The sequence below is a fragment of the Synchiropus splendidus genome, chromosome 12 (genome assembly GCF_027744825.2).
Source record: "Synchiropus splendidus isolate RoL2022-P1 chromosome 12, RoL_Sspl_1.0, whole genome shotgun sequence".
Classification (NCBI taxonomy): Eukaryota; Metazoa; Chordata; class Actinopteri; order Syngnathiformes; family Callionymidae; genus Synchiropus; species Synchiropus splendidus.
Window position 1 is genome coordinate 11,122,211 of NC_071345.1, and position 12,283 is coordinate 11,134,493.

Sequence of the window (12,283 nt, forward strand, 5' to 3'; positions counted from 1 at the left end):
AAAGTGAGACCTGCATTGTATTTTTTTTTGTTTCAGTCAGGTGGCAACAGATTACTAATTGTTCATTGGAGAACGGACGTAGTTGCCCTCATAAAATCGCCATTACACAGCACCTGAGACAAACCGATGACATTTGGGAAAGTAGATTGCGCTCAGCACCCTTCACAAGGACACGAGGCCATTAGCTGGACTGGAGCGGCGAGCGAGGAGACCATTACAGGGGAAATGAGAGGGACAGAGGGAGCTGAGATGGACAGCTGCGGTGGACTGACCCTTGGCACGGTGGTCCTCCTCTTTGGGACACTGGCCTCCTTCCCACCACCGCCGCTTCAGTATCTCCAGACGGTTGTTCTCCTGGAGCTGGAGGATAGCCAGCGTGATCTCTTCTTTGAACGGGGACCCTGGTTCAGAGGAGAGGATGAAAGACATCAGCCAGTGGCATCAGGAGGCAGACGTGAAGTGACGGGGAAATAGGCAGACGGAGTTGTCGCTGCTGCTTTGAGACAGCTTTCAGTGATCAGATCATGAGAATCGGGAGGATTAGGGAGCGATAAAGAGGAAGATTAAAGAAGATACAGCTGCACAGACGGAAGCAGAGACAAACTAGACCCAGTAAGAGAAACTGGGAGGATTTCAGGGAGAAATGTTTTGGTTTGGACAGCGTATTTGGCAAATCTGGACGGCCAAAAGCAGATCAGTGTGATACTGAGTCCTAGCAGGCGATGGAGGAAAACCAAAAAAAAAAAACAAATGTGCTGGGAAAAACTTCATTTGCTTGGATCTGTCAAGCTTCTGGATCATGTCCTGTTCAAGTTACATTCATCTGCACAACATGAAAAAAAAAAGTATTTGCTTCTGTGGCCGGATTCCTTCCCTGCAGCTGGTGCATGCTGCTTCCCAGGATTTGAAATCACAACCTGGGTAAGGCCATACACACTTTCAAGGTTTTGAAATTCCCCTTTGAAGCAAAGATAGCCATGCATTTAAATAGATAAGTAAAACAGACCATAAGCAAGGCAAGTCTTGAAGAGCTTGAACATCAGCCACCCAACCTAAGCAGCACCGGCTGCTCTAACATCACTCTCATGTAATTTGACTTCATCTTCTTCAACACCTTTGTCCACTTGTATCTTCCTCTGAACCTTTATTCCGCCAGTGCGCTCACACGTCCTTCCACTCAGTCTGAAGATCATTAGGATTCAGTGACGCCGCAGCAGCCGGAGTGGAGTTAGAAAGCAATTAACTGCAGGTTCATTACTTCCAGTTGAAATACTTATTAATCTCTTCGATAAAGAAACACTCCTCTGATGTGATCGCTCACCAATCAGGTGTCTTGGCGGCGTAATGGCTCCCAAAAGCAAGACATTTGCTGCTCTTCGTTTTTGTTTTTCGTGTCAGGAAGTGCCGGTGAGACCCGCGTCTTGGGTCACTGTGTCTAAGTGATTCACTTTATTGTCATTTGTAAACAGTTTACTGACTAATGGTCGTGTCCTTGGCTGTTTTTGGCGGCTTCAAAGGGAAATTCAACCTTCAGACAACAAAGGAAGTTCAGCTGCTTACAGTCTCTGTGGACGGGGCCGAGCGACTCCAGAGAATGCGCATCAACTGAAAGTAACATTCTGGCGGCTACAGATATTGATTCCATCATAATAAACGGAAGAGACATTGACATTTTTGTCCTCCTCTGAAACTCCTTTCTCTTGATTTTAACTTCCCTTTTGACCTTGACATGTTTCATCACAAAAAAAGATGACAACCTGCTTTATACGATTTTGGGAGACGGGATCTTGGCAGGGGTCAGAGATGTGCGAAAAGGAGCTCAAGAGGGGGCTGTGGAGTGCCAAAAACACTTAGAGGCTGGAGCTAGGTGGGAGGCAGACTGGAACTTCAGAGGCTCTCGCTAGTTAGTCATCGAACATAGATCACTTAGATGTGATGAATCAAAAAGACATGGTGAACACCGCTTGAACGAAGGTATTGAAGTGTGAGGAGACCTTGTGAAGTTTTATAAGTTGCATCCTTGGTAAGAGGTATCAAGGCTGAGGAGAACTGGTAGGGACGAGTGCCAACATTGAGGGCACCTATTCTCTCTGTGATGTGCTCTGGCAGACAGCAAGGATGCTGAATCTCTTCTTGACAAAAAATGTTCAGGGTCATTCTTCACAACTGGTGCCACTTCCGCTTTAATAAGCATTATCAGACAAGATGCGCTCCACATATACAGTGGATATCTATCTATATATCTATATTTATATCTACATATCTATATATATCTATATATAAGCTGATGGACCCACATACTGTAACAACATTACAAACAGAATAAATCAACAACAGCCACAACATGTTAGACATTAAACAAGTTTGTTTTTTAAATTCTCCGCTGCTGGAAGAAAACTAGACCACGAGGACCAAGCGAGAAAGACCAGCACTCTGAGGACTCTTTACGGTGAACTGATGGACCTCAGCCAGACACTTATCTCCACCTGAGCCTGAACGCTTCCAAAGCTGCTTTAAACTGACAACTATAAGACTCAGCTCCAGCACATTTATCACCCCACCCTGTTGAAGCCATGCAGCTAAGTTCAGGTAATACACTTCTCCAATAATACCTCATGCAAATACATGTGATTTACAATTTCCTCTCGAACGTCCCATTTATCAGCTTCATGTTTTAATTTGCTGTAATGCTGCTCTGACAAGTGAATTCCTTGCAAGAGGATTAATAGCACCTTATCTTACATATAAGGCAGCCATGAGGGTGAGGTGCTCAGCATTAGCATTAACATCACTGGCACTGGAGCACTGACCAACGAAAAACGCAGATGAATCCAGACAACCAAAATGTGAGAGGAGAACAGCAGCACAAAGGGAAGGGAAGGGATTCATCTCAAGAAAACATAACCATCCATATTGCTTCATTACTATCAAGCAGTCTGCTGAAGCCCAAATAAGCGTCTGAAGTAGCCATTTCAATTTTGTTTATGTCGGTAAAATAAAATGTGTTGACTCAAAAAAAAAAGCCAGTGACAAACACGGTTTGGTGTGAACATACGGTTAGAAACCGAAATGAATTTACATTTAAATAAATTCTCTGCTTACACTTACTAACTATTCATAAACTAATTACTTGGGTATTAACAGTCAATAATCTGTAATTATGAAGTAGTTTGAGTGAATTTTGGTGACCACTCCTGGATAAAATGTAGTCAGGCTTAACAACACACTGACAAGTACTTTAGAATGATGAATTACTGGATAATAAACTGCGAATACACACACGAATAAGTCGTTTATTTATGACAAAATGAATTCTCTTTTCTAAAGTGTGACCAAATTCTATTAGGATAAACTCAAACTAGGAAGTGAATGAGAGGTTTTCATGATCCAATGTAGTCCATCCAGACACCCAATAGACAGCAGCAACATCACCCCTCTGACTTACAAACAGAAGTTACTTCACAGCAGTGTTAGAACCTTCAATGCATTTACAGCAAAGGGGGAAACACCAGGAATAATCGAAGTGACCAAAGGGTGAAGTATCATGGAGTTTTGTCCACAAGTGGGGGAAGGACGACGAAGGAGACTGGTGGAGATGGTGTCCTCAGTAATGGGGACAGATTCAGAGGTAGATCTACAGCTCACCCCCCTTCACTGATGGACAGTGTTTGCATAACCAAGAGAACAAGATCAAGGATAGAAACAAGGAAAGACTGTCCTATTCAGGGTGGCTGGACCCTGAATAAAAGGGAGAATAGCTTTGAGATCCAGGTAAACAAATAAATACTGTATATTGGGGGACTTCATGGATATAGGCAACAGGCTCCACCTGACCTCAGAAGAAACAGATGTCTCCCAAACCAACGGCTCTTAACTACAAAGAAAAAAACAGCCTTACCAAGCGGCATGCCGATGCCGTATCCCTTGGTGTCCAACAGGCCGCCGATCTGGGTGAGATTGCAGTTGAGGCCGCGGTGGTACTCATTCATGGTGCTCTCCATCAGGAAGGCGTACTTGGAGTTGAGAACGCGGGCTATGCCTTCCTCTGTGCTTTTCACAAATACACTGGGGAGCTTGGAGTTCATGTAGTTCCACATGCGCTGGTAGGTCTGGTAGCGGGAGTTCTGTGGACGGAGACGCCGACACGTTAATGCCAGTCCTGACAGAGAGCGTCTTGATATTTACCTCCGAGGCGTAAATCAAGGGAAGGTCAGTGGAAAAGACGGGGGAGTGTAAACAGGGCGGGAATCCTACAGATAGAAAAACTACCAAGTGTGAATAATGACTGGAGGACAGCAACATCAATAGTAGATTGAGAAAAATTGCAGAGCCCAGAATAAGCGTGTCGAGAGGGGAGCGATTATGGGCCCCTCAATGTGGATCCATCTTGCTGCCTTCAGACGTGGATAAATAAACCGGAGATGTTTGAGGAAAACGCAAAAGGTCCAAATCCAGGATTACACTAAGACTTCAAAATTGCCTTTCTCATTGCGAGTGAGAAGAAAGGGAAACCGTTGAGAGTGACGTTTATGTGAAATATTCTAATGTGTGTTTGCGTGTGTGTGTATTTTAAGCTTTGAGTGAGTGTAATGTGCTGTATCGCCCAAAGTGGTTTATGTAGGTAAACAAACACAGGCGCACACAACTGGCTTGTAGCCATTCGCCATACACACACACACACACTCACAAGTAAACACAGCTCTTTGTATACACTCACCTACACTTACTCCCATATGAACACACACCTACACAGGAAACAACACACACACACGGTACAACAAACACAGATGCCAACACAGATGCCAGGAGCGCTCTCTTAAGCAAACACAGACTGCAGTCGACTTAACAACAAACACTAGCAAAGAAAACAACAGAGGAGTCCACGGATATAGTCGCAATGCCTGGGACATGGAGCCACAGGCAACACAACGACAACACACTTGTGCTGAAGTGACAGGGAGGCAACGGCGGATCAAGGCTTTCATTTCACCGGGACGGGCACCTTAAGAGGCACGTTAGAACACTACTGCTCAGATCTTCATGTCCTTTCACTGTGTTCATGCATGTCGGAAGCTTGGATCTCAAATAACAGTCACATTTTGACTTCAGTTATTTGCCATAACTAACTGGTTGAACGTCTGTTAACTCAGTTAGGGATGGTTTTGTTTGCAGCATTGTAAAGATGAGAAAGTGAATGAATACAGAGGAAAACATATTGGGAAAAAAGGGACTTTGTTTTGCCTCAAGTTAAGGTATGAGGGGGTTTTTCTTTACAAGGCTACAGGCTTCACAACATGATGCAACTAGAAAAGCACTGGGACAGTGTGGACCTCCGCCAAGGAGCACATTTCACATGGCAAACTGCTATCACGGCTGTACCCGGACTGGGGTGTGAAAGCACAGAGTCCCGGGGCAAAGCTTTGTAGGTCCATACTTGCCTAAACTCTAGTGATCCCACCGAGCAATGAGCTATAGATTTAGCGAACGCAGTCACATGGAAGTCAAATGATTCTATGTTGTTTTATAAGGGCAAGTGTTCAGTTTTGTTTCCTAGTTGTGAATGCAATAGGGAGTGTAAAGCGGGGTACACACATACAGATTTTCTGTCAGAGACCCGATACGTAAAGACAATGTCGCAAGTTGCAGTTTAAGTGGTGCGGCCCAAGAATCTTCAACACAGGACACCACAACCATCCGTCCCAATACCGGAGCTTGTCCTCCAAGCCATGTGACGAAATGAAGAAGAGAACAACAAATCCCAACATACAGGATGGAATTGGTCACCTTCAGTGTTTGTTTGTCTTTAACAGATGAATCCTGATCAAAAATTCCTCGTAATAATATGATAACAGAAACTCCGCTTGGGGAACAAAGGGATACAGTAAGTCGCACATGCACCGGAAGGAACAGGCCCCATGAAGAGGGTGTCGTACAAAGACATGGCAGTGGTTCGAAAGTTTCGGAAATCCAGATGGAATTTTGCAACACCGTGGAAATGTCCAAATTCCATTCAAATACTACTGAGAACCTTTCAAGTTATTTTGCTAACCAACAGATAAACATAGAGAAATACACATCATATAACAGCGCACTGTAAGCGATTATCATGACACCAAGCGGTTTGCGGAAAGTGAGTGGCAGAGTCACAATGAGTCTGTCTCTTGTATGAGGATTGAAACCCAGACTGGAATTTCAACATCAACTCTGGAAGATAGAAGAGGGTTTGGTCTGACATGTCCAATTGTTTCCACATGATCCGCTGAAGTATGAAGTTTGACACATGAATCTCTGAGCAATGGCAGGACGTGCCGCAATCTGAAGCACACAACCTCACCTCAGCCATCGACACACTAAAGCAGAGGTGTCAAACAGGAAACCAAGTGCAGCGCAAGTTGAGCCAAACATGATTAACAGTCAGTGAACTTAGAAAAAACGACGGCGATAAACCGGGAAGGCAAATGTGATTTAACCCTCGGGCTCATATAGCTGTTAGAGCTGGAACTGTTGCAGTGCATTGTAGGACTTTCATCCGAGTGCAGTGAGGCTATTAAAAAGCGGGACATCATTAATAGATTGATTTACTTTATTGATCCCAAGCTGGGAAACTACAGTCATTAAATTATGCCCGGACCGCATATAATTACATCACAGGCTGAACTATACACGACTCCTGAAGTTGCTTGATGGCCTTGGCAGTACAGGGTCCTTTTAAGGGTAGAAAGTAGGTGGTAATATGCATATGAGACATGGCAGGAGGCAGATCTGCGTTTTTATGGTTTCTGGTGCACAGGAGGTGCGAGCCAAAAAGACATGTCGGCAGCGTCTGCAGGGCAGCGCGGGATGGATCGGCTACATTAGCAGCCCAGCCAGCGAGCCGCTGTGGCTTTTTAACAAGTGAATGTGCTGCTCTTCCTCCCTTGTGCGCCTCTTCTTTTCTCTCTCTGTGTTAGTGTGAGTGTTTTTGCCCCTGGAGGAGACACGGCATTACGCTCTTCACCTGATCATCCAACACCTACCATCTGTGTTCCTGCTCAGCTGAAGGCCATCATCATCTCATCACCGCCGCACTTTAAAAGCCTGTCCCAGTCGTCTTGGTGGAGAAGGTGTCAGGAAACGAATGGCGTTCTTTACTTGCTGGTGCTTTTTGATTTAACCGAACGAAGCCGTCCTGTCTCTCAGGATCATCTGTTACCTCAGCTGTATTTGCTCCTTCATGTGATAGGAACTCATTAAAGCCAAGCTTGCAAAAGGCTTTCAGACGGAGATGCACACTTCGTGCTTTTGGGTCAAGGCTAAGTGGAGCCCTAAGATTAAGGCAGACATAGCAGTGGGTGCCAGACTGGGAAAATCATATCCAAAATTTCTATCTAATCTTCAAGTGCTTATCCAGCAGGATATTATAAATGTCTATTTTTCCAGCCACATTTAGCAAATGACTGCCAAGACATCATCTGATCCAAGATTGTAACTAGCTACTTTTCTTCCAAAAAAAAAAAAAAAAAATGAAACGATTATGAAAAGGTGATAATCGCCATGAAACGATTATTTAGCATCTCTCCAGCTTCTCTTATTCTGTCCCTATGTAACCAAACGATGCACCACCATAGCAGTGATAGTTTCTTGTTGGCAATGTGTCAAAAACCAGCGATTATAGGGAAGTGGATAAATGCATAAGAACAATCGCTCGCGCTCGACCTGAGACAGGGGTGATAAAACCGAGCGCTCCCTGTCATCCATCACGCTGCAGAGACGCAGCAAGAGCACTCAAATATAGAAGTTTTACAATCAAAGGAGTGTCGACTTCTCCCATGATCTCATGAAAAATGTGAAATCACTGCGCACAACATCAGAACCACTGAAAAATCGTTGCGTCCCAACCGAGCGCCTGCTCAGCTCGAAATATTGTCTCCACTGTTCTCTGAAGCCAGACCATACAGACTGGTGTTTCTAGAGAGACACCTTTAGACAGTTAAATATGACTGTTATTTTATTATCTATATTTTTTGTTTTTGTTTTTTTATTGTAGTTCACTGTTTAGAATTTCAATGACAGCAAAATATAAAAACGTTTGATCATTTTTGCCATGATCGTCCAGCCTGACATGATCTTGCTCAGTCAGTCTTGTGCACATGTACAGCTACTAGTGAAACTAGTGAAAATCGAAGACTAATAGAAGATCTCATTTCTTTCCTTCAAGCAAATACACAAACACATGTTTGTAGTCATCTATATCCACTTTGGAAACCAGGAAGAGCCTTAAGCCTGAGTCATACCATGAAGAACGTCATGGTGCTCCCTCCGTGAATGGTTCCGTACTCGATGTTGGTCTGGTCGGCCAGGTCATCCGGGGACTCAATAGGAACCTCCATCCTCTGAACAGTGAGAAAGGCAGCCAGGTTGGCCGTGTAGGAGGAGATAATGATGAGGGTGAATGCCCACCTGAAAGAAGAGCAGGAGATTAGACTTTTGTTGAAACGTCTCGGCTGTCAGTTATTGTTCTCCGCCATCCATTAGAGTTGAAAGACACTAACTGACCCGTGGGCGTCCTTCTTTAATAATCTCATTACTGTGTCCAGAAAGTCATTATCTCCGCTGGTCATGTTTGTTTGTTGTGTGCAGGTTAAAGAGTTATAGAGGGGAAAAAATAGACGCATTCATTCATCACAGATGTCATGATAACATGTAATAATAATATATTTAAACCAATCTTTGTAGTTTATAATACATTTGTGGTGGACAACATTTCAGCAGGTCAGACAATAAAGGTTGTCTCTCATTTATCCATGTGTTTTGGCTCTTGTTTGACTCTTGTCCCTCATCCGAAAGATCTCTTTCTAAGCATCATCCCGTCCTTTGACTTTTTTTTGTCACATAGAAAAATTAGGGTGTTGGGCCTTGAATTTGAGCGACAAATTAAAGTAATGCCATCCAGTATTCCTCTGCTCATCTGATGGTCCATCAACTATATTGCTACTGCTATATCACCATGCTACCCATCATATTGTCAGCTGGTCACAGGACACTCACATGTGGCAGCGGACAGTGAGACAGGAGCTATAAAATATATATATATACATATATTTTGCACGTCTACAGGACATACTCATTTATTTAGAAACTCAACAGAAGTACTACGTTGTGACCGAAGACTTCATAAATGATTCAAGGCAACACTACTTAGCTGATCAAATAATGAAATGTTGCACTTAAGTTAAAGGCAAAGCTGCAGTGTCAGCGCGTCCCGTCTCTTAAAACCGTGTTTTGTCTTGAAAGACATGTATTTACTACATAAGCCATTAATATGGCTAGCGCTATATCATACTCAGCTAGCTGTAATTAACTCCGCTCGCCTCGCGTCCTTGGCTTTCAGTGATCATTATTACTCTCTCAGCAGCCTTCACACCCGCACGAGCATCAGCAGGCTGCTGTTTTCCTGAACACTGCATTTTTTTTGTCTTATTTGCATGAAATCACGCTCCTTGCGAATTGAATCTTGGGAGGTATGGATGAGGTAAATGCCTTAAAATTTCATCTTACATCGCAGGTAGAAAATGTCAAAAGCAGATCCAGGCTTCTGGGGAGTAAAAGAGAAATCTGGGGAACAGTTAACCGTATATTCACGTTTTTTTTTTCTACTCAAATGAATCTTGAATGAAGAGAAAAAATGAGTCTAATAACCCCAGCAAGCATCGTGGGACAAGACTAACTGATGTGACCCAAAGATTAACCCCATTCTTTCTTTTCGCAGCACAGAAAAAGAATGATCCGAATTACAGTAAATAAGACGGATCTGAGAAATGAAACAAGCAGAACCACAGCCACAACGCACCCATCACATTCTCTATGGTGGCGGTGAACAGAAGGCTGCACCTATGAGCGTGACACACTTGTTCTAAAAGGGTGGGAGGAACCAGCAGTGGGCGTGATTTTGAAGATCATAATTTCCAGTCTGTAAGCCACTACTTTTTTCCACACAGTCTGAACCATGCAGCTTTTAAAATGATGAGGCTAATATATGGATTTTTACAGGCAAACAAGCTTCACACCCAATGAAATCACAGGTGTTTTATTGACATTCAAATGCTCAATGTGCTGTTCCCGGAGCTCCGCCTCCACAGCCGGTCTCATCTGCAGCTGCTCCAGGTTATAGACCAGGGTGGCTTATATGTGAGGACAGAACTTGTTTCGGTGAAATCCCACCAGGCATTTGAGGAAGATAGAGGCCTCTGTGTCAAACAATTTTAGTAATGGTTATAAAGCAGGCAAGTTTGCGCCGCAACCTCTGCACAAGAAGGCCCCAGTCTGACTTTAAATAATCTTCCCCTCTGTGCCGAGTTGGTACGCTGTGTGGGTTTTCTCCGGGCACTCTCATTTCCTCCCACACTCTACAATCATACAGAGGTTAAATGATGACTCCAAATTGTCTGTAGGTGCGAGTGTCTGCCTATCTGTGTATGCCTTGTTTTTTTTGCCTCCAGTAAGTTAAAATAAATGCTGTGTTCTTCCTCAAAATATCAACCGCTCAAGGTGAGCATTTATCGGTGGACCTGAAACTTACCAAACTCCACTCACACATCTGGTCGACAGAGCTCTGGGCATTATCTCTGATCCCTGCTGCATGAAGCCTCCAACAGGGAACCACAGGCTGTTACCCAGCGTGTACTGATTCTCCAACATGTCTCTGCGCTCTCGTAGACAAGGGTGAGGGTTGTACCACTCGTAGGGGCTCAATCTGGAAGGCACAGGTGCAGTGGAACGAAATTGAGGTCAGAGTGCAGCGAGGTAATGTACCATATTGTCATTTAAGTTACCTCCAGTCAGTCACTCAATACCTGTCACAGTGTCTGCCGCAGATTTATCAAGTAAAATAATACATTATGTGACAGTGTCTATCAAGATAAATGGAGCCCGGCGTGAGCTTAAGACAATCTGTACAATGTGTATTGACCTTGCAGCGAGGAAGAGCACGCAGCTGACAGCCAGGTAGGCGAGCAGCATGAAGAGCCAGACAGCTGGAGAGAAGGGATCCAGGAAGGAGAAGTAACCCGGCTTCCGCCCCTGACGCAGACAAATTGAAGGTGAAAAAAAAGAGAAGTGAATAGATAGAAAAACAGTCGCCGTCTGTCACAGATTGTTAGTAAAGCAGGTCACATCTCATGAGTCAGAGAATGTCCCCTCTTGAGCCACAGGAGGGCAGTGTCCTTCCCCGCAGTGGTGAGGCTTTGATCTGCTAATGCTACAATCCACGTACGCTCTGTTTCACAGCGTGCCCTGCTGAAGCATAGTCGGCCTGGACCCAAAACCTCATTAGCAATGTAAAGCTGCCACTGTTACCCAGTTACACAGCAGCGACTTATCGAGCAACTTAAATTACACCTATAAATTTCAGCGTGTAGGCTGCAGGCGACGCTCCGCACAAATGCAGCCTTTTAAAGATGAGATCAACTCTTATGCAACGCGCCGCCTGAGTCTCTAAGCCGCATTTCGGTACTGTAGCCTGTCGCCTTCTGTGTGACTCTGGCGGCGTTAAAGAATTGCAAACAAAAGAAATGAAATCCAATTTAAGATCTGAGGAGAGCATCACCCAGCCTGAGCCCCGCTGTGTCGGATAACATCCTCACCAGATGAACTCGGTACAAGATGCTGATCCCAAGGGTCATGAAAGGCTTAGAGAAGTCAATAACTTTCTCCCTCTCTGACGTGATGGTGAAGCCGGCCACAGCCAGGTCTGCTTTCTGCGGAATTGACAGAGACACAGATCAGTAAATGGATGGAGAGATTGTGCCGAAGGTGAGCGAAGGCAGAGGGAAAAAAAACCCCAGCAAAAATAGACACGCACTCAACACAGTAGATGAGAGCTTTGTTTGTGCAAAACGACGATTTAGCCGGGCAAAAAGTGAAAACTTGGCCAAGCCACTTGAAAACACATTTGGAAAAACACACAGACGTCCAAATTGTCTCTTTGTACCTGTGGCACAAACACATTATCCCCCTTTCAAATGATGCTAATTGTGAGTTAGCATGCATTGACCTGGCTTGTGCACCTGAAAAAAAAAAAAAAAAGCCTGCGAGGCTCCGGTGACTCTGCCATCCCTCCATCACCTCCATTAAAAGCTAATTGATGAACATGGGCTGCTAATTGGCGCTGAGTGATCAGGCGGCGGGGAGGGCAGTGTGGGAGAGGAAGCGTGGAGAGTGTGAGGAGCACATGGGTGGCAGGACCCACACAGGGACCACAGTCTGGTAATTGAAGTAAACCGTATGGTAATGAAGCAGAGAGGGT

At 44.5% G+C, this 12,283-nt stretch overlaps 1 protein-coding gene across 6 annotated transcripts in view; it reads right to left on the reverse strand.

Annotated features, from left to right (window-relative positions):
* Positions 1–12,283, reverse strand: part of grik5 (glutamate receptor, ionotropic, kainate 5) — a 148,853-nt gene that overhangs the window by 11,026 nt on the left and 125,544 nt on the right. For all 6 annotated transcript variants that reach the window (XM_053880176.1, XM_053880175.1, XM_053880171.1 and 3 more), the window contains 6 exons: positions 11,622–11,735; positions 10,949–11,058; positions 10,559–10,732; positions 8,274–8,439; positions 3,899–4,124; positions 273–401 (listed from right to left, as the gene is read on the reverse strand). In XM_053880176.1, the coding sequence (XP_053736151.1) occupies positions 273–401; positions 3,899–4,124; positions 8,274–8,439; positions 10,559–10,732; positions 10,949–11,058; positions 11,622–11,735 (919 nt within the window). The remainder of the gene's footprint in view (positions 1–272; positions 402–3,898; positions 4,125–8,273; positions 8,440–10,558; positions 10,733–10,948; positions 11,059–11,621; positions 11,736–12,283) is intronic.